The following is a 22,123-nucleotide window of genomic DNA, read 5'->3' as shown; positions in this document are numbered from 1 at the left end:
AGTTACATTCATCCTCTGTCCCATCGCTGTCTCCTTTTGTTCCTTCTACTCTCCTCTCCACTCTACTAGGTTTTACTCTGAGGATTTTCGTGACAGACAAGACCCTTTTTCTCTGGTGGCTCCAAATACTTTCGAACTCAGCTGTGCCAAACAAGTTCACCTCAGGCTTACTTTACACACATGAGCCGGACTATAAACTTCTCCTGAATGTGAGATGACTCTCCATAAGCCAATACGTCCTCTATTCTCGCCAAACAAAAACAACTCTGAATAATCTGTATCGGGCCTCCTCGGAAGTTCAGTACCTTTAAATCGCAGTTGATAAGCTACAGGAAGACACTCTGTCAAATACTTTGCAGATCTGTCCCTCGAGGCCAGAAATCCAGACAGGCAAAAGGAATAATAAACCTAAGACACGGATGATGATCTCCCTCTGACAAAAGCAGAGAAGTGACTAGAGTCACCCCGTCCTAAAACCAGCCAGCCTATCCCCTGCCTCATTCTCCCTTTCTGGAGATTTCTTCTGGTGCCTCAAATGATGCCTTAAAGAAGTTAGGTTTCTGCCACACTTTAATTAGTGTTCCTCCTCTCTCTTTGTAAAGGAGAGTCACAAGTACCTAATACACAACTTTCTGGAACAAATCAGAAATGAACCTGGGAAACGTGTGATGAGCAACCCTGCCAATGGAAGGAGACAAATGCCTGCAGCAGATCTCATCTGACTTCCTACACACTCCCCTTCCCGGTGCCCTCTGCCCTCCCCCCAGGGACTGGAATTTGAATTGCAAACATCTCCTATTTATTTTTATCTCACAATGTCTACTTTCTGCCCTCCAAGAACACCCCAGCCACTCTTCTCAGCTCCTGCAAGGACCGTAAATGGAGAGTCCCAGCCATGTCCCTGTCACCCTTCCAAGGCCATAAATGGAGATGGAAACCATGCCACTGCTCACTACTTACTGGCCGCGTAGAGAAAGGCATTCAGCACACAAAAGAGCCCAGCTGGATCTGTCATGGAGGGTTATTTCAGAAGTCAGGGAATAAAACTAACATTCCTTTGAAGGAAGGGGCCACACTTAGGACGTGACCTAGGCGTAAGCAAAGCCACCAATCTTTGACACAATATATGGTGGGAAACCACAGAAAAGATTTACTTTCTCTGAAACCACCGAATTGAGCTTAAAATTTCACTTGGCTTGTGTAATTATGAATAAGGAAACTAGAAATATCTAAGCGTTCTAGATATGGAAGAATAGTCAGATGATATATTTTATATTTCATCAAAAAAGCCTAACAGATCTTGCCCCCTCTTACTTTGTAGTGTACTTTTGAAATACACTTTAATAGTGCAATATGCTGATATGTAAAATATCTATTAGGGGTCTGAATGCAAAATGTTTGGTAACTCCTAAATCCATATGATAGGCATCTGATGTGTTGAAAGATTTCCAAATTGACTTTAACTCTCTCAAGACATAAATATGCAAAAGACGTATCTTCTGGATTCAGTAAAGACCACAGATCCAAGGAGAGGCTGTTTAAATAGCACATATCAACTAAGAAAAAAAAGCAAGAACTTAAACATCAGCTTGACTGCTACTATAAGAAACACTGGTATTTAGATAAACGAGAGGGACTTTGGAAATGGATAAAAAGGACATATGGAGACCTTCCAATTCTTATCATCCATAATAAATCAGAAAAGGTTACACTTTCCACACTCTACATGATTAACCAAAGCATATAACTAAGTGATTGTGTGTCTCTGTCAACAGTCCTAAATAAACCAACTTAACACCTACTGTAAATCTTAGATTAAGATAATGCTCTGGAATCTAGGAAAAACGGAGTCTTGCCTCCCATTTTGGACAGCTGTACCAAACCCAACAAGAACCTCAATTCAGCTTCCTTGGAGAACCATTTCCTGTTCAACACAAAAACCTTCTTCCTTTACCTCACTCATCTTAGAAATTTATAGTCACTTAGCTCTAGCATTTTTTTAAAAATTAAGATCTCAGAAGGGAAAGAATTTGCTTGAAATTATTAAAGACTATTCTAGTCACAGTGAAGAAGAACACTTTCCTTATTGTTAGGAATGTCCATGGTAAATCAGTGTTACTGTCTCCTCCCTGGGACGAGAGCTATGAGATAATACTATATCCTGAGTGAAGTTATAAGGATAGAGGTCAGGAGAAGTCAAAAAAATCTGAACAGAAGAACTAAAGTATAGGAAACAACCTGACCACGTGGTCAGATCAGAGAAGTCCAAAGGTATTTGATGTAGAAGAAATGCCAAGTGAATGCCTGGTAAATCCACCGTGCCAAGTGTTCAATGACTAGGAAAGGAAAAGTACCACAGGAAAGACGTGAAGGACGTCCCATTACCAAAGCAGGGAGAAAAATCAGATGGCTGACAACTGACAATTTATAGACAGAGGGAAAGTTTTGCCAAAGTTTAAGATTACAGTGAAAGAAAATGAGAGAATAAAGATGACATTCATTGTGGATGAACGTAAGGGGAGTCTGGAGGTAGGGGATGGGGCAGGGAAACAAAGGCAGGAGTTTTAGATTGGCAGGATTGGGGGTTTAACGGCAGCAATGCAGAGAAAGACCCAGGGTTACAGTACACGTAACATTAAATACAGTGCACAATGCAACTATCTTGCCAAAGTAAGTAAATCCAGTATTGGGTTGTATAAGCAGAGGAATCACATGTAAGCTATGAAGGTGGCTCTTCCTCTCTATTCAGCACCGGTGAGGCCACAGCTGGAGCACAGCATTCAGTTCTGGGCATCGAACCAGCTACAAGAGAGGGAAATTGTAGAGTTCAGAAAAGGGCAAATAAAATAATGAAAGGCTTGGAAAATAAGATCTTTAAGTAGGGCCAGTGGTTTCATCAAAGCCCTTCCTGATATTATATAAGCTACTTTGGGGATACAAATAAGGTTTCTTTTGTTTCAGTGTCCTCCAATCCCTCCTTTGACTTTCAAGAAGTGGGGAGAATAGAATTCCTCCCTGGTATGGCAAAGTAGGAAGCAAGCTAAATAAATCATATGAGCACATGCCAACCAATTCTGCTACTGGCTCAATCATTTTCTCAAAATGTGCCCCATTTCATACAATCATAAAGTCATCACCATGACATAACCACTGTTCTAACAGAACTGTCTATCGATGGAACAGGGTATGTAACAGGGAGGAACAGAAATAAGGCATAACTGCCATATAAACGGGTTGTTTAGAAAACACCGGCATGATCAGTCTAAGATGTCAGATGAAAACAGTCATACTGCAGGGAGGACAGCTTAGTTGTAACAGCAGGAAACAGTGTTATAAGAAAAAACAAGCAGTGAAACAGATTTTCAAATGTCGTTGTCAAACTGGCCATACGAGAAATGACTTACATATTATAGTTTATCTTAACCCTCTGCCAACTAAATATGATTAAATTTAAAATTCTTTAACCCAAATGATTAAATAAAGAATATACTTATTTGCAAACAAAATCTTAAAAATCACATACTGTATTCCACAAGAGATAGGGGAAATTACACTGGGAGCAAATCTCCAGTGACTGTTTCTAAGTGTTAAGAACAGTACCTCAGCCTAAGCAGATGTGTACTGCAAAGCAAAAGAAGCCTTTGTGAAATAGATCTATCCTCTTCCTTTAAACTAAAGCTACTGCTTTACTGTGTTGCAATTAGTTGCTCTTAGTTAACTGAGGCAACAGAACAATACTGAGTTTATTTCAATATCTCTAAGAAAGACTCAAGATTTCTTAAGTTTTATTTTCTGTGAGCACAAATGCAGGGGGAAAAAAACCCTGAAATGGCAGACAACTGTAAAAACATTTCTGCACAGTAAGAGGGATATTAAGGACATAGTATAAATTGCTATATATATTTTTGACACAGAGCTGTAACTAATGATGAGGAAGTCACTTAAGGTAAAATCCATCTGGGGCCAGTAGCAGCTTTACTACCTGCTTTCTTAGGTTTTCTGTACATTAAAATTTGGCAAACTGACTTGCCAATCACCTAATCCTTTAAAACCAACCAACCAAAAACCCCAAGAGGAAAACCAAAACCAAAAACACAGCACTTGTTTCACACTCCCCGGTTCTTAGTGCTACAGAAGTTTTGGCAAGTGAGAAACCTTTTTATTCTTAAGATTTCCTTTTCCTTTTCCACTCCAGAGCAGAGGTTCTTAACTTTTTTGAGTCCTGGATTCCCTCCCCAGAAGAACACACATACAAAACTGTTCCACACAATGTCATGGGGAACATGGACTCTCTGAAGAGCTCATACAAGAACCTTCGGTTAAGAAACTCAGCTCTACGCCATGTGGTTGTTTCTTCCGTAAAAAAATATAATAGGTATTAGTCAGAAACCCTAAAATGAGGTAGACTTAGTGTGTGTCATAGGTTTTACAAGAGAGTCTGGAGACTGGGGCCAGTTCAAGAATAACTTCTCCAGTTTTCTCAGTATCCTGCTCATTTAGATAAAGCAGCATTAATATTTCCTTTAAGAGGTAAATTAGCAAAACTGCCATTTCTTGAAAGAAACAATTTCTATCAGTAAAAGCATACAAGGATATCAACTTATTCTTCACAAAAATATAGCGCTTTTTTCCTACCTGCTGGGGAAGAAATGTTTTTTCTGAATTGGCAATTAAACAATAATAAATGATTCATAACATGTTGATCACCTGTTCCAGTTGTATCACATAGTACTTGATCATTCACTATCTGATTAACTTATCAATAGAGATGCTAGATAAATTACCTAAGGTAACAACTTAGGGAAATGCACACACCTAGAAACAAGTATAGGAAAGTAAGTCTTGACTACCTTCCTTAGTGGATAATGGCTAAGCCTTAACATTTCCCCATTTTAACACTGCCTGAAGACTAAAGGGACTCAAAGGAATAGGCAATGTCTACACTAATTCAATCCTTAACTCAATGGGATCAAAATCTGATCCATTATTCCAATGAAACTGTCATGGTCAGCAATGCCTTCTTAATTACTAAGAACAACGGTCCTCAAACTTTGTCCTTAACTCATCTGACTTTCCTGCAGCATTTAATACTATTAATTACCTATCTGTGCCACCATCCTTGCCAAGTGCCTCTTTTCTAAAACTTTCTGTAATACACTGATTGACAGAGAGCGGGTGGAGCTGCCCAACGCTCTGATAGCAAACCAGGTTCCAACCTCCAAAACATTAGAGAAGTTTTGTATGGAAAAGAACTTTAGAGATCATCTAGGTCTAATTAACAAATGCGGAGTGGAGGCCCCAAGACAAGTGAGTATTCCTTCAAAAGGGATTTGCATAGAAAAGTTACCAAATGCCACTCACAAAATGTTACTGTATCCTAAGAAAGCTATTCCACTAGATTGTAAATTCCATGAGGTAGGGGTTATGTCTACCTAGTTCGCTGTTTCCCGGAGCCCAGAATAGTGCCTATCACATAAGGATTGTTCAATATATATTTATTAAATGAATTGAGGTAATTTTGAAGTAGTAAATCACTACCAAGAAGATCAAACATTTTTTAGCAAAGAAAATCAGGAAACTCATTGGTTAACCACAACGATGGATTATATTTATAAAAATCAATAAATCCAAGGTAGGTAGGACTCCTAAAACCTTTTGAAAAAAGTAGGAGCCCTAAAGGGTATAAAACAGTTACAGTTATAATTAGCAAAGCAAATTAATTTCTTTGTAACAAAGGAGGACTAACAACAGAGGGTAAGGCTATTTTTAAATATCTACCATGTTACACTTTCTTTGGGGGGGCGGGCGGGATTACCTGCCAAATGGAGCTCTGTAACCCTGTCCAAATTTTATTATTTCTTATGCCTTACAAATTAAATAAAATATTCAAGAATATAATATTCTTTGACAGTAGTTCTGTCAAAGACAGAAAAGGAAAAAGGATTCAATTGCTTCCTGGATTTTAACAGGGTCAGACAGAAGAATGACCACCAGAAACCAAGAGCTCCTGCCTCTCTGGAGCCTTAGTCTTTGTGGGGAACTGTCCAGGATTGAATTCTATCAGCTGCACTTCATCCCGAATCTGCCTATCAACGACTCACTTTTGTGTCTATAACTGGTCAGTATGTCTTCATGAGGGAGAAATACTTGCATAGAACAAATCATTCAGGAAGTTTTGTTCTCATTGAGTATCAACTCCTAAGCTTTCTAGCTTCCTCCATGCTAGGAGCTGAGGGTCTTAATCCATTCAGATTATGAAGAAAAAAGCCCTCAAGGAGGACAATAATAATTGTCAGAACCAAATACCTTTCGTTGCTCAAGGAACTATACTCATATGGCCATAGAGCTTTTAACTCTACTCTGTATGTAAATCATACAGATACTCATACAAAATCTCATATTGGCAGCAATACTAGATAATCTATACCTAGTATGTATGGTCATGTTTAAGGGCTTCTTTGGGATACAAGAACCCTTCTAGACATCTTCAAGGGCTTCTCCATTTAGAACAAGACAGGTAAAAATATTACGGTTTACTGAACTACTTAACTATTTCAGACAAAAGCAGCAGGTAGTTAGTCATCAAACATAGTCAGATAACACTATGTATCTAGAACTTCCCACCTAAAAGGGAAAAGAAATCAGTTGTTTGGTAAAGCACTGACTTGAATTAGAGGTTATTTTCATCTGACCTCCTATATTACCTCTGACGTTGCTACATTAGCATCTCTGTTGAATCTTTTCTCAGTACTTCCCATCCCACGGCACCACCTAGAAGTAGTATTTGGATGATATTAAAATGGTAACTTTTATTAGTATGTGAGAACTAGAAAACACACTCAAGAGAATTACCTAAAATATATCTAGGATAGCAGTGACAGCCATTCATCTTTAAAGTCCTGCCATACAAACACCGTGCATCACGCAACGACTGTTCTGTAATCATTGGTGTCTAAAGGTTAGGCATTACACGTGCACACATACACACACATTCCAAAAATCCTCACGGACCTTTATCATTACAATATTGTATGGCTTCCCAAACACAAAGGTACTTTCTTATACTCATGAGACCAATGTTTATGCAGAGCAGGCTCACCCCTGAAACAGGTCACTTGATTCCTTTCATATGGTGACCATGTGATTCTCTGTTTTGTAGTTATTTTGTTACTAAAAACTACCATCTATGATGCAAAGATAACTTACAATACAGATTTTTTCCCATTAGTAAGTTTTATATATTTGGTTGTAAAAAAAAGTAATTTAGACATCTAAGATAAAATCATCTAAAAAGTAAGGTTATTAGAAATCCTCCATCAAGATATCTGGGTACAAGCATTAAGTCAAGATTCAGTCGACTGTTAAAACCTGGTAAATATTAACTTACTTTAAAAGGGTTTAAAAAAATTTTTTTTTGCATTTACATGGTATAAACTATAGGTCATAAATGCATGAAAAGAACACATCTTCACATACTGACATATAAACTTTCTATGAAAAATCTGAAAATAAGCCTGTTTTAAGTTTAGGCGCCTGTCCTTGGGCAACCTGAACTTATTTAGGAAGTTGTTAGAAAGAAATTCAGGTAATCATAACACTTTTTATAGCTCATTTGGTAGCATTTTTATATTTTACTCTTACCTTTATGAGGACTGCTAAAAGCAATCACCGTATGAAAAAATGTCTGTACCTTCTACAAAAATCAAAACATTTCCACAGGTGGCTCAATGTCCCATGCAATGAAAGTAAACCATAACTACCATTTTCTCAGTGCCTACCATGTGCTGAGATTTGGGGTAAGCAGTTTACACTTATTATTTCTAATTTTTACAATAAGGCTAAAAGAGAGGGTCCCAGGAAACAGACACTGAGGAGACCGTGCAGGAGGCTTAGAGCGGAGGGCTCTTCAGAACAGCACTTGTGAGCAAACGAGGAGCAGGATGGGGTAGAGAGACGAGTTGAAGTAACTCACGGTTGCAGCAGAGGCCTCGGTTAATCCTAAAGTGAAGTATGGAACCTGGATGACCCTTCAGAGTTGCCCTGGATTGAGGCAAGGAGGCTGTACCTTTGTATTTCAGCACTGACCAATCACTGGGTCCTGGATGCCACTGGAGAGGGAGCCTAACCTTGGGCAACGGGAAATTCCTGGGAGAAATCCAACCAGAAGCCATCACCAATCAGTGCTCCAGGCAGCTGGTGGAGATGCACCAGTGTCTCATTCCTGGAGGAGGGGTCCGGGCAGTATATTACATATCACAGAAGATATGTGATGCATCGCTATGTAAAAGAAAAGAGAACTAAGAGAAAGGTAAGAGCTTATCCAAGGTCACTATCACAGTGTCCTTAATGCAAATTCATCTTAGCTTTCAAAACTAGGACCTGGTATGCTTCTCTCCTGCAGACATTGAAAAGTACAGAAAGTCACTGTATTTACCTTTTTGCCATGGTTGCCGGGAAGTTCATAGCTCGTTTTACTATTTAGCTGAAGTAACCATATTTACCTGCTATACTCCCTGTACTCTGATTTCTCATTTTCTGATTCTGTTTTTAGCTTTCTTCATATGCATATTCCCTTCTTCGTATATCTATATTATACAAGACAGTGTCTCATCCTCATCATCTCTAAGAAGAGTATCCAAATCATTTACACATCAGGTGAACAATGGCAGGCATAAAATAATGGACACTCCGTGGCCTCCTCTGGTAAGCTACATCCTTACCCACTTTTACTGTCAAAAAGTAATTCTACTTTGTAAATGTTTCTCCTTCTATAATGTCAAACTTACTTCCTTTAAGAGCAGTTGGTAGTCCAATAAATACCATCACGTACATAAAGCCTTGAATGAATGACTGAATGAGCCTTCTACAATAAAAGTCTTATGTTTCAACATTTGTTTTAAATTCTTCCTTGGGACTTCCAAATCAATGGTTCTCACTGTGTTTACAATCTTAGGACACCATGAATTATCTGCAAGAATTTTTAAAATCTGTGTTTTCATTTCTATGACAAGAAGCATGTATGAGCACAATGATGTCCATCTGGGTGTTGCTATGTGATTTTGGTATTTTTGGCATTTATGACTTTATGATTTCATTGTTGCCAAAATATTAGTTCAACTGTCAAATTTTAATAAAGGTGGGCTGATAATTCACAAGGTGACAGTATAATCAAGTGGTTAAGAGCATGGAGTCACACTCCTTAGTCTGGCTTCACCACCTGCTAGCTTTGTGACATTAGACGAATCTCTCTCTGCCTCAATTTCTCCATCTGTAAAGTGGAGCTAAAAACAGTACCTCCATCATAGATTTTTGTGTTAAATGAAAAAATTCAAGCAGAGCATTTAAAACAGTGTTTGCTTAATAGCCTGTACTCAGTAAACGTTAACTATTTGTTATTATTACAAAAATGATAGTCCGACCATTTGGAGACCAAGGTGCCTTATGTAAAGGTCAGTTCAAGTAGAGAAAAAGTAGCAGCAAAGTTTTATCACTAAGCACATGGTAAGAATAACAAACTCAAAAGAACCTTACTCTAGCAGTCAGTATCAGAACCTTGTTTGGAAAAGCAAGTAAGTTTCAGCTGAACTACACCATCCAATATTAAAAGAATGCTCACTTGATTTTTCTGTTTTTTAGTTTTATTAGTACTTAAAAAGTATAGTATAAAGTTGGTTTTGTTTAATAACATGTGAAATCTATAAGTAAAAGTTTAGATTTAGGTTTGTTACATGTTAAGTAACATTGTTATACAAACATGTTTTTGCCACACATTATTCAAGTTTCATAAACACCTGGCTTTGTCATCACAGCTCCAACTTCATATTTATTCATTTATAGTTAAAAGCCAATCATTTAACCATTTTCAAAGGTTTATAGTCTTAGCAAGAATATGGTGACTAACACACTGATACATAAACAAGGGAGAAAAAAGGAATCCTAACTACCCATCCAGAGTGAGGATTTGGTCTCACTCACTGGGCAACCTGTTTGCAAGAAGCAGGTGGCAGGCATGAATCAAATAAGAAGTATGAATGACCTTTATATTTTCTTGGAGTTCAATAAAACAAAAAGCATGTAGACCTCTCACTTTTGGTGCATGGAAATTTTACTGGAATTAAAATCAGATTCACCACTTCTTGAAAAATAACACTTCACAGATATGTAGTTATGCTACAGTGGAGAGGGTAAAATTCTTCCCTTGCTTTTTTCTCTTAATTTGTAATGTGGTTTACGTAATTTATATTAAAAATATTTTACATTGTTCTAAAATTGGCACAACTCTAATTTCTCAAGCCCAACTATTAACCATGTTTCCTAGTTTGCACAAAAGAGAAGGAACGTTACCTATTTCTGCTGAAAACTGCACCTTCAGGACCAGCACAGACGTGCTTATTATCCAATGACTGCATGAATACCAACAATATGGCACTTTGCTGCTTGGAGGGGTAAAAGTGACAACTGAACGTATCACAATAAGAAGGTGTAATATGAAATCATGTAAATCATTCTGAATAAAGCCAAGGCAAATGAATTTCTATTTCTTATGCATAATGAAAGGTAGAGAGCTCAAACTTTCTAAGGTCAATGAGGCTGATATAAAGGAATATCATATTTGAGTGGTTTTCTAATTGTGTTGTTTTGAATTAACATATTTAAAATATACTGTTTTCTACCAGAATATAAGCTCTTTGAAGACAGGTGGGGTTTTTTTTCAGTTTTATTCATTGAAGTATTCCCAGTACCTGGCACCCAGAAGTGGCTCAATAGATTTTCACTAAATGAATGAATAAATGAAAACTCCTTAAGACTGTATGTGGCAGTTGAGAGGTCAAATATAAGGTCAAGGTACTTTTTGACCTATCACACTCTTCTTTCTAAATCATAAACCAGCTCTATCCATTTAGAGAAAAGTATTTGTAAATTTTAAATAATAATGATAAAAGCAGGTTTTGGTAGGTATGAACTTTATTCTGGTTTTATTAATATCAAGTACAAACATAATTGACTTTTTGGATAAATGAAGTAATCTGAAGGTAGATAGTAGAGAAACAACATTGTGAGTTTCAAAAATTCAGGCTATTACAACAAAGTCATCTTACACAGGCTGAGAAAATGCAACTAGAAAACATATCTAGGTAAATAACTTCCATTCTACTGTATCACTTTATATTGAATGAAGTATTATTTGGTAGCTCAAAAAATGTAATTTATGAATACAGCCAAGAACACATATATAAAAATAAGATGATGGCTGTTATTCCTAAGATGTCTGAGAATAAACACAGGTCTGTATTTTACTAAGAAATAACACCACATCCCACCCACTAAGTGACAAGGTAACACTCACTTGATTGGTGCCAAGAAAAAAAAGTATTTCCATTGGCTCTCAAGGACTCTCTCAACTACGAATAGGTAAGAATTATACAGATTTAAATACATGCCTTATTCCAATATGAAGACATTTTTCAATTATTCAGAACAATAGGGGGGAGACGCCACTTAGATTACAAACCCCAGATAATTTGTAACATATGCAGCACACGAGGTACAGAGTCATTAAGCATTCATTTTGAACACTGAAGGGAGTTTTTGCAATGGTAAACAGCAGGCAGAAGAACACATTGCATAATCCCCACAACAGAAATAAAATTAAAGACTACCTAATAATCAATGGGCAATCCTAACAACTGTCTAAAATCTAGAGCTTTTTATGGTACTGGTCTTTGTTTTTGAAACTCAAGAAGTTTTTTCTCCCATTTTTTTTTAACATTTTGTAAACATTACACAGATACAACCATCCAAAGGGTAGGGGACAGGGGACTGCTATTCCACCTCATCCTAGTGATATGAGCAGACTTCAGAGTGCCTGCATGACAATTAACATTTGAAATTTTAGATCTGAATCAAGAGAGTCTGTATATAGCCTGGATGTAACACAGACAGGACTGCCCTAAAACAGTGCTTTAGTTGGATCTCATTGGGTTCTAGAACCAACTCTAGGGAATTCCCTTGAGGTCCAGTGGTTAGGACTCTGCGCTTCCACTGCAGGGGCACAGGTTTGATCCCTGGTCGGGGAACTAAGATCCCACATGCCATGCGGCAAGGCTAAAAAAAAAAGAACCAATTCTTAAAACTTCGGTTATGAGGTACTGTGATGACCTCTGAGGACTACAAGCAAGAATCCTCTGGGTGAGTTGGTAGAGAAGTACATAGTGAGTTGTATGCCAGGTTAAGATCTAGTAAATCCGATAAATTAGAATTTTCAGATTCTCCGAAACAGCTCCACTAGTTTTGGTATATCTGTTCTCTTCTCTTCATTTTCACTGCCACTGCTTTATTTCACCTCCTGTTCAGCTCACTGCAAGGAGCCTCTAAATGGTCTCTGTGCTTCCAGTCTCACCCTTTCCAATTCATTTTCCGCCTTACAGCCAGTTCTGGAACCTAAGATGAACCATGCCACTCCCCAGCTGAAAATTCTTTGATAATTTAGGATAAAGTCCAAACTCCTTAGCCCATCATCTGACCTCGTGTTTATGTCTCCTGTCTCATTTCTTACTGCTTCCCACCTCCTTTCACCCTTTCCCTCAAACCCTAGGCTCCAGCTGTCTAGAACTACACAGTATAAAATATTTCACCAGAATATCTGGGACATGACCTGTTCCAAATTAATGATGTTTCTGGAGTTTTGATACCTTAAGTCTAAAGTAGCACAATGATCTCTCAACTTGATCTCACCTCATTCTCTTCCATTCCTCTCTTATCTAACTGCAGGTTCTGGCCCATCAGTACGTTGGGCAATTTTAATGAGTTGTGGGCACCTTTCTAAACACCCCAAGTGGGAGATGAAGAGACAGCGCCCAGGGGAACAGGACCTGTTCTGGTGCAGAGCACCCGGGTTGGTGAGACGGTAGCTAGAGAGACAGGGGTGAATGGAGAGCTGGTAGAGGTTAGAGCGGTGGTGCAGCTGAGGGGCATTTGAAGACCCCCAGTTTGGGGGAGGGGGACTAGCTGAGCCCTGGGCACAGAGCAGACAAGTAATAATGGGGAGGTGTGACGCCCGCCCACCAGGTGTTGGCGCACATCAGTGGGGTCACATCAAGCAAACCTGGAGCATCCCTGGTCTACCCCATGCCCTCCCGGAATGTGTCACTGCAGCTGCAGGGCCTCCAGGAGAAAGACTCCGGACCCTACCTCTGTTCCGTGAACTTGCAAGATAGTCAAGGCACTGTTCGAGGTCACAGCAGCAATACTTTAGAACTCAATGTGCTGGGTAAGTGAGAGTCACCCATGGGAGGTCGGGCAGGTCTCTCCCCCAAGCGACTGAGTGTGAAGGTTCGGGGAGGGGCAAACAGAGGGACGGGGGTCCGTGTGTGGGAGCGGGGGAGGGGAGCCGCTGGCCCCCGAATGTGAGTTTTTAACCTGTCTCCCCTCCCCCAGTTCCTCCAGCTCCTCCATCCTGCCGCCTCCGGGGCGTGCCCCACGTGGGGACCAACGTGACCCTGAGCTGCCAGTCCCCAAGGAGTAAGCCCGCTGCCCAATACCAGTGGGTGCGGTCGCCCCCATCCTCCCAGGTCTTCTTTGCACCTGTTTTAGGTGAGGGAACTTCCGGAGACACTGAGAGTGCGGCTGGGGTAGAGGAAAGATGACGTACCAGAGGGGCCGGGGTGCCAGGGGAGTCAATGCTGAAAAGCACTGGCGGGGGTGGGGGGGAGCTGGAGAAAGAGGCCCTGCCAGGTGTCGGCACGTGCTGCAGACTTAGGTTACTCAAGAGGCGCTGGGGCTAGAAGATCTGCATTCAAATAGGGTGGAACATACCAGAGAGTACTGCACAGTTAAGTATAGTGTCATTATGTGGGTTAAATTAGTTAATATTTGTAAAGCACTAAAAACAGTGGATGACACATAGTGAATGCTATATAAGCATTATTTTGTGAAATTTGTTTCAGTTATACATATACATGTATATATTTATGCACATATATGTATGTTACGTGAGTACTAGGCCACAGGGTAAAATATATTTCTTCTTGTTGTATGTTCAAAATGATGCACTGCTTTGTTTTTTCTTTCTAGTATATAAATTAAGGAATGAGCTAGATAATGGGTATTTGCATAACTGCAATTCAAACTATAAAAGTTATTTATCAAAACATACAAATTTCTAGAATTGGTATGTCCGCGGTTATCCCAAAACTATCGGCTCCACCCTTTGACAAGGTCCTTGATAACACCACCAAACAGTCACTCATGGTGTCTACAGCGTACCTTCATGTGCTACGGCAAACTGTTCTTCAACGGAAAGGCATGACTTTTTAAATAGCTGATCACTTAAAATGTTTGGAACTGCATTATTTGGATGCTTCCAACTTTGGATTCTTGGACAAAATAGATTTCACTGTATCTGCAGTTGGCACCCCTCTAGGCCATGCTGCCTCTGGGCTTTTACCCCAACTAGTGATCCATCTCTATTCTCTTCTGCCCAGTGTAGTCCCCCCTCACCCTCGCGATCCACTTCCTGAAAGCCTAAATTGACATGCCCTCCCTGTGTGTGCCTGCAGCACCACGACCCTAACGTCCACACAACACCCGGGCCGTGGTCACAGTACTGGCGCTTTAGCAGCCTGACTCCTGCCCTGGAAGGCGGACGCCTTGGCAGTAAATGGTACACTGCTGTATTTCCAGGGCCTCCCACAGGAGGCACTCGAGTATCTGCTGGTGAATAATAAAAAGGAATGAAGTCCTTATTTCAGACCTTAGTATTTAAAGAAACCCTGTGATGAATCTGTCAGATGAGTCTGATGACAGGGAATGGGTAAGATTTCCAAATCCTCCCCCAGGTGCTTGGACTTCAGCCAACCGTTAAGCTCCACACCTCTCTCCTGTTTCCTATGGACAGTGGAATTCGAGGGCCCAGGCCCTCTACATCTACCAAGAAGGATATCGAAAAGACGCTCAAAGTTCTAAAGCAGTGGTCTTTAATTGTGGTACCTGTATGCCTTTTTTAATGACTGATCAAGGCACCTTAAACCTTAGGGATTCCTGTCATTCTCAGTCTTGCATGTATTTTTTAGGCATGAAGCTTGGCTGCTGAATTTAGAATAGCCAAAGGAATATAGGTTAGTGATATTATTTTTAAATGTAAGTGGAATACTGTCTGATCATCAACATTTTCAAGGTATATTTCATAAAACCTATAGATAAGAATTGGAGTGAATCTTTCAGATTCAGGGTACATTATTCAATAAATTTTACAGCCAATTCTCATCTTACTCATCTTATACTAGATTCAATATGTCCTATATCCTGTTAATTTCCCATAAACTTTCAAACATATGATGAAAACATTTTAATGTCAGCTTTAAAATGTTCAAGAGTGCACGGATTTCAAAACTCTTTGGGGAGTACATAAGCAAAAAAGTTTGATCACCATTATTCCAAAGCTGTTCTGGCCAGTGTAATTGCCACTAGCTAGCCACATATGGCTATTTAAATTTAAATTAATTGAGATTAAAAATTTGGTTTCACAGTCACATTTCAAGTGTTCAATCACCACCTGTGGCCAGTGGCTACTGCACAGTGGCTGCTGGAGAGTGTAGATACGGAACACTCCAATCACCACAGAAGGTTCTATTGGACAGCACTGTCCTAGAGAACCAAGAATATGACATGGTTTGCTCCAGCCAACTCAGGTTATAATACTTTATTCCTTACAGGAAAAGTTCCTCTTCCTGTGATGGTGGACCATATCTCTTGACTTCTACGAGGTTCCTCCTACTCAGGGGTAAAGAGACAGGGAGGGCAAGAAGAAGAATCTTTGAGCTCCTTTTGGAGGTTTGAGTGTATAGCCAAGAGAATCCTTTCATAAAATAAAGACTTCTTTAATATTCTGAATAATAACTTTTTACCTACATTGTTCAATATGGTGGCCACTAGCAGCCACATGTAGTTATTTATAATTTAAAAATTAATTAATTAAAATGAAATATAATTTAAAATTCAGTTCCTCAAGCACACTAGCCACATTCCAAAAGCTCAACAGCCACATGTGGCTGGTGACTATCACACCGAACTGCAGCAAATACAGAACATTTCCACCATTACAGAAAGTTTTATTGAACTACACTGTTTTGTACTATGGATTTTCTAATTTTTTTTCCTTTTATATATCCTCTTAATGAAGGATCCAGAATATTTCACTCCACTCTTCAGTAGACTTCCCAAAACTCCAGGAAATAAACTCAGATGCCTGCCTGTTCATGCACAGTTTTAACATGTGCTTACTAGACCCCTTACGTCCAAAACTGAAAGCCTAAATATAAATGTATGGCTAGGAGTCTAGGATGGTCTATTCTTTTAGGATACATATCAAGCCTTTGTCAGATTCACAAGCAGACAAAAACACTGGAACGCACAAGCTTTCGGGTGGCAATGACTTTAGAACAACAGAAATGGAAGGAGACAAATCTCACTAAATCTTACCAACTCTCTGAGTGGTATACCGTATTTCTGGAAAATCTTTCAACGATAATGCAGAAGGAGAGTCTTGTCTGCAAACACCAGAGAAGAGTCCTCAGAGATACACAGTCTTAAAATGCTTAAACAGGGACAATGGTATCTTTGGGCTCCAAGTTATCTTTGCCCTATTGGTTCTCACAGACAAATAATGACAAGTCTTGATGGCTAAAATGAAGACCACATATACTATACTGTGATTTGTCTGCTAAAGTACAATATTTGTTCCAAAGATTATGATGAATTATGATGAACAGATCTAAGCAAAGTCCCTAAAAGAGTAATCATCTTGTTTGCTAGGCAGAAGACTCTCTACCACTTTTAAATTTACCTGATGGGCAACCAGCATTGATCCAGCAAAAACAAGTTTTTCAGGTCATACAATCACCTTGCATTTCAACTTGAGGGAGAGCTAAAAGTACACATCTGTTTCAAAGACATAAAGCCAAACCTCAAGAGGCAAATTTTTGGAGAACACCCAAAAATATGGGACTTGAGAATGGGTTTTGCAGTGCATCAGATCAGCTGACTGAAGTGTGAATACAGCATCTGGCTCAGAAGTGAATGCTTTCATGAATTCCAAGTCTAGATAGGTCTTTCAACTACTACAGTATGGACTGTGCTGAGATCTCTCCCTCCTTTGCAGTTATCACACTTATTGTCTGCTTCTGTCATTCGACACTCAATCAAGTACTGCACTGCATACTATCCCCTGTGTTGTCTTGTACAGCTTTTAACTTTGGTTGTGTGTTTACAGACTTCAACTGCACTGTAAGCTCTCGGACTGTACATTACAGTTCTTTTCTTCATCCTAACATCTAGTAGACAGTAAACACTCAAGATTTGGCGAATGGAGATATGAAGACAAGGTCTACAGAAAAGAACAGAAAACCACCTATTTGTTAATCTGACTCCAAAATTAGGCTGAAATTGCTAGCAGACTAAATTTCTTCTGGCAAACGAACAAAAAGCAACAAAACTTTAGAACCAAACAATAACATGTGTAGCAAGGCAGTCTCAAACACATCCATTTTATCCAAATGGCTGAACAAATACCAATAACAGGACATGTCAGACTTCAAAATGAAAGTCTTTGCAGCAATAAAAAAAAGTTTATATCTGACTTTAAGTTAAAATTCTGTGTGCTTAGAAATATACATATTCGCTTGGAGAGTATTTAAAAATAGTACTTTGGTAGCAAAATCCAAGAGTCATTAATTCAATTTCAATATTTAAAACTTTAATACTTTCACTGTATAGATAAGAGGACTGAGGCACAGTCCAGAGAATGGAAGTGACGTGCTTTAAGGTTACTCAGGAAGGTGGTCCGCGAAGAGGCTGGGACAGGACTCAGCTTGCTGTTGCCTTCACATGATGAGGTGAAGGCTGCTACATCAATATATTGAAACTATGATTAAGGGAAAGTTTCAGGGAAAAACTGAAGTTACTATGTATCATGCTTCCTTTCAAATTTAGAAGAAATTATTTACTGGGTCTTCATAATTGAATTTTGATAGATATTTAAATACATTTGACCAGAAATGTAATTGACGCACATGGTGTTCCTTCCCTGGGAGCCTCTGACATGAGTTCACACTTAAGTGAGCTACATTAGCCTAAACAAGATGTGTTTCCAGGTCCATATCTTACTGCACTACTTTGTTTCTATTTTTCAAATCTAAAGCAAAAAGGATTACTTAATTTCTTTTTGCAGTTCTCATTAACACGATAAAGTGAAGGAGATTTCTGAATTACTTGTTCTAAATTGGCATTTCTGAAACTAGAATCAAAAGATTTGTTTCAGGGGTTTGGGATTCTCTGAGAATTTTCTAAGGTTGTGTTTTTATTTTCATAAATGTAATCTGGAGTACTTGGACATCCACCTCATAATTGTGTAAAGCTATGATTTCAGTGACTACATGTCCTTCTATGCTTAAGATTACAATCATATTAAGCCTCCTAGAGGGACAGAGCTTAGTTTTTAATGCAGTTTTTTCAAATTGGGTTTCAAAGTCTATGTTTTGGGGTTAAAGTTTGAGTAACACTGCTCTAGATTTCTATACTTTCCAAAATTCTCCTTCTAGACTTAGTTTATTTGGTGAACTTAACAAATATGTATCCAGTGCCTACTATGTGCTAGGCACTGGAAATACTGTTGTGAATAAGAGAGACCAGAACTTGTCCTTACGGAGCTTATAATTTCGGCAGGAAAGACCTACATTGTTAATGAAGAAGTCTGGTTCCTTGGCTGAAATCACACTTAAGGAGTAGAGCACTTAAAAAAGAAAACAAAAAACAGTTATCTACCCTCCTTGCCAACTGCTGCTGTGGATCAGAGAACCCATCACCATCATCTATATGGTCTCAAAATAGTCTAAGAGCTTGAGGTCAATTTGATCTTATCTGTTTGGAGACAGATAAGACAATCCTCTTTTAAAAATTCTTCAGAGACACTTTATCTCCTTTCCTTGCTTTAGGTTATGTTTCTCATAACCGGACAAAGATGCAACCCAACTAAAGATCTCCTGGTTATTTGAGAAACAATTTTATAATCAGTGAGATTTATAAGTAGTGAGTTTTGGATAAGACACTGTTTCCTTTTGATTGGGAAATTTCTATGGACAAAAATCAATAAAGCTAGAAAAATTACAAATACCTAAAGAGCACTTCTAAACTCAAGAAAAGTTCATGGATAGATGCTAAACAGTACAATGCAAAAACTCTCCCCCAAATTTAACCTTGAACAGAACAACAAGTGAGATTCAGAGAACAGTGGCTACTATTAGCTACTACTTTAATCCTACCTATTAACTATCACTTTAATAACATCCTTGTTCAAAAAAGGCGGGGAGGGGGGGACGGAACCCAGAGGTACATGTTATCAGGTAAACCAATTTAATTTTGTAATTGAGAAATGGGTGTCAAATTCCCTGAACAACAGTTAATAGGTTTGAAATATCTTGGTCTCTGGACCAAATTTTCTAAGCAACAATGTCCTCAGATGAACACTACTTGAGCCAAGATCTCTGGAACTTTGGAGCAATGTCCTTCTCTAGTGTGAGTATGATAGTTCTTACTGGGTTTCTACCCCCCACGGAGTTCCCCAAAAAGTGTCATCCCTGCCAGAAGCACACAGATACTATAACTCTGAACAAGGAGTTCCGTGAAAACTGGGAGCAAGAATCCTACCAGAATCTTTTAGCAGACACTGTGAAGAGGGAACCAGCTTACCTAAAAAACAACTCCGTATCTGCCAAGACTACAAATCTGAACTCCTAGATTAAAAGTCAGTAGCAAGAGCAAAACGATAACCCGGCTGGAGGTGAAATTTCTAGCCTAAATTAAGCCTCTGTATTTAAACATTCAGGTACACAAGGATGGCCAGATGCACAGTGAGAACTTTACTTGTCACCGCAGCCGGCACAACAGCTAAAGCAGGGGAAAACGGGCTTTCAAGAAGGAGTTTAGTCAGAAACATAGCAGGGCCTCAAACCAACCTAACTCTGCAGGCATCACACCCCAAATTCCAGACCAACTACCAGCCAGGCTAACTGTGTGCTCCTAACTCCACGAAAACAATACACTATCTGGCTACAACCGAGCCTTTCCAATTCTCCAAAGCATCTCAAGACTTGGTCGCCCTTCGAGTTAGAAGCAAGCTCAAGTCGGAAGCAAGACGACTGACACAAAGGCCATCGTCCGAAGGCGCCTTTCGTACGGCTCTGCCCCTGCCACTCACTTGAAAATTCCTAAACTGGGGGGCTCAGCGGCCCCGCTCTTCTACCCTTGCTCCATCCCGCCCCGGCCGGTAAGCCTCTGCCTAGGAGCCCCCGGCCTAGAACAAAGCGAGGGGCCCCGGCGGTGGGGGCGAGAGGCGCGGGCAGCACGGGGACCGCCGCCCGCCGCACAATGAGAAACTACCAACTTCAGAGCGCAAGAACATCCTCAATTGGCAAGAAAGAGGGGCGGCGGCAGGCACGCCCAACTTCAAACTCAGGAAACCTACGGGCTGGCGGCCATCTGGAAAAAAGCCCCCTTCCCAGGGAGAGAAGAAAAAGGCGGAGGAGATGCGAATCGCCCACCGGGCCCCGGAGGGGAGCCCTGCGCTCAGACCGGCCCCCGCCCCCGAGGCCCGCTTCCCCGCCTTCTCTCTGCCTCTGGTTCGCTGCCCCAGGCCGGGCGGCCGGTTACCTTGATGCGCTCCCGGCACTGGGACGGGGTCCGCTCGTAGCCCAGCTCGGCCAGGGCCCGGGACACGCGCTCGTACATGGCTGGCCCGGGGGCCTTGCTGCCGAACACCGTGCCGGCTCCCTCCAGCTGCTGGTACCGCGCCTCCACCAGCCGCTCGTTGCCCCACACTGCGATGAGCGCGTTCGTCTCGGCCGGCGTCCACGACATGCCCCGGCAGGCGGCGGCGGCGGCTGCCGCAGCCCCGCTACCGCCGCCACCAGGGGAGAAGGAGACCGAGGACGAGGCGGCGCTGCGGCCCCCCAGCCCCAGCCCGAGACCCCCGGACGCCGCTGCCCCCGAGCCCGCCGCACTGCCCGGCCCGAGCGGGGAGGCACCCCGAGGCGTGGAAGGGTCGGAGAGCGATGGATTTCCGTCGCTTAGGCCACCAGGAGAAGCCGGGGAGAGCACCTCCATCTTCGGGATTTTTAGCGGCGAGTTGGCGGGCAGCTCCGAGCCACAGGGCGCAGCCATCTTCCGAGCGGCCGCCGCTGCACCGCCCGGAAGTGACGCGCCCGCGCATCCGGCCTCCGCGGACTCCGGGGCTGCCCTCGGGCCTGGCTCTCCAGCGGGCGGACGGCTGCGGGCCGTCGCGGCCCCGCGGAGGCCGCTTGCCGCCCCAGGCCTCTCACCGCGAGCCCGGCCGCGCCGCCCGCTCCTCTCCCGGGGCGAGGGGCGGCGGTGAGGCGCGCCGAAGCCCCGAGCCGAAGAGTAGGGTGGGGGCATGAGGGCGCTGGTGTGAGGAACCGATTGAAGCCTTCCCACTTCCTCTCCAACCTCAGCCCCTGGGAGGAGGGGTGAGGCCCGCGAGGGGGCCCAGAGTTAAGGAGGACTTGACCATTTCGCTCGCTCGCTCGCCTCTCTCCCTCCGCTCTGCCGCTCCCCACTCGGAACTGGCCTCGGGGTGCAGAGGCTGACGTCCAGGGCGGAGGCTGGGGAGCCCTGCGCAGGGCACAGCTAGCAAGGCGCCGAGGCTGCAGGGGGAGGGTTTCTGGGGAAGACTTTAAAAAGCATTTGGGGACCAGGGTTAGAGTTCCTGCGGCGTAGCTTTTCAAGAAATCCAAGCGCATTATTTGAAGAGCAACTCTGATTCCAGTTCTGATCTATTTTCTAGTTAATCTGGGTGGGTGTGACGATTTGTAGAATAGTTAGATGTCTTTATTGCGCTTGCACGGTTTGTCTACAACTTAAATAGGTAGGAACTCCCGAGCTCAGCAGAAAAGTTACTTTACAATACCATTATCCATCCGCCCTAATTTGGAAGTTGCATGTTTTTGCCACAGTGTTTCATGCTCTCAAGTGTAAGGAGGCTAAAAAGAAAACTGTCAATTATGACAGCTGTTGTGACCTCCGGTAATTAGTGGTAAGCGCGCCTGGACCCTCC

The 22,123-nt window shown here is 41.5% G+C and overlaps 1 protein-coding gene across 4 annotated transcripts in view; it reads right to left on the bottom strand.

Moving 5' to 3' along the window:
* Positions 1–21,465, bottom strand: part of MSANTD2 (Myb/SANT DNA binding domain containing 2) — a gene marked incomplete at its 5' end in the record, with an annotated part of 28,519 nt that extends 7,054 nt beyond the window's left edge. Inside the window, 2 exons of one of the 4 annotated variants that reach the window (XM_082844105.1) lie at positions 2,713–2,802; positions 6,705–7,137. Coding sequence is in view for 3 of the 4 variants with exons in the window: in XM_082844106.1 (XP_082700232.1) it covers positions 2,746–2,802; positions 20,704–21,465 (819 nt within the window). Of the gene's footprint in view, positions 1–2,457; positions 2,803–6,704; positions 7,138–20,703 lie in introns of those variants that run through there. The other 3 variants (XM_082844106.1, XM_082844107.1, XM_082844104.1) reach the window with 3 other exon arrangements.
* Positions 21,466–22,123: the final 658 nt, after the last annotated feature.

Source organism: Leucopleurus acutus, assembly GCF_964270905.1.
Source record: "Leucopleurus acutus genome assembly, chromosome: 8".
NCBI classification, from domain to species: Eukaryota; Metazoa; Chordata; class Mammalia; order Artiodactyla; family Delphinidae; genus Leucopleurus; species Leucopleurus acutus.
This window is presented reverse-complemented; position numbering and strand designations above follow the sequence as displayed.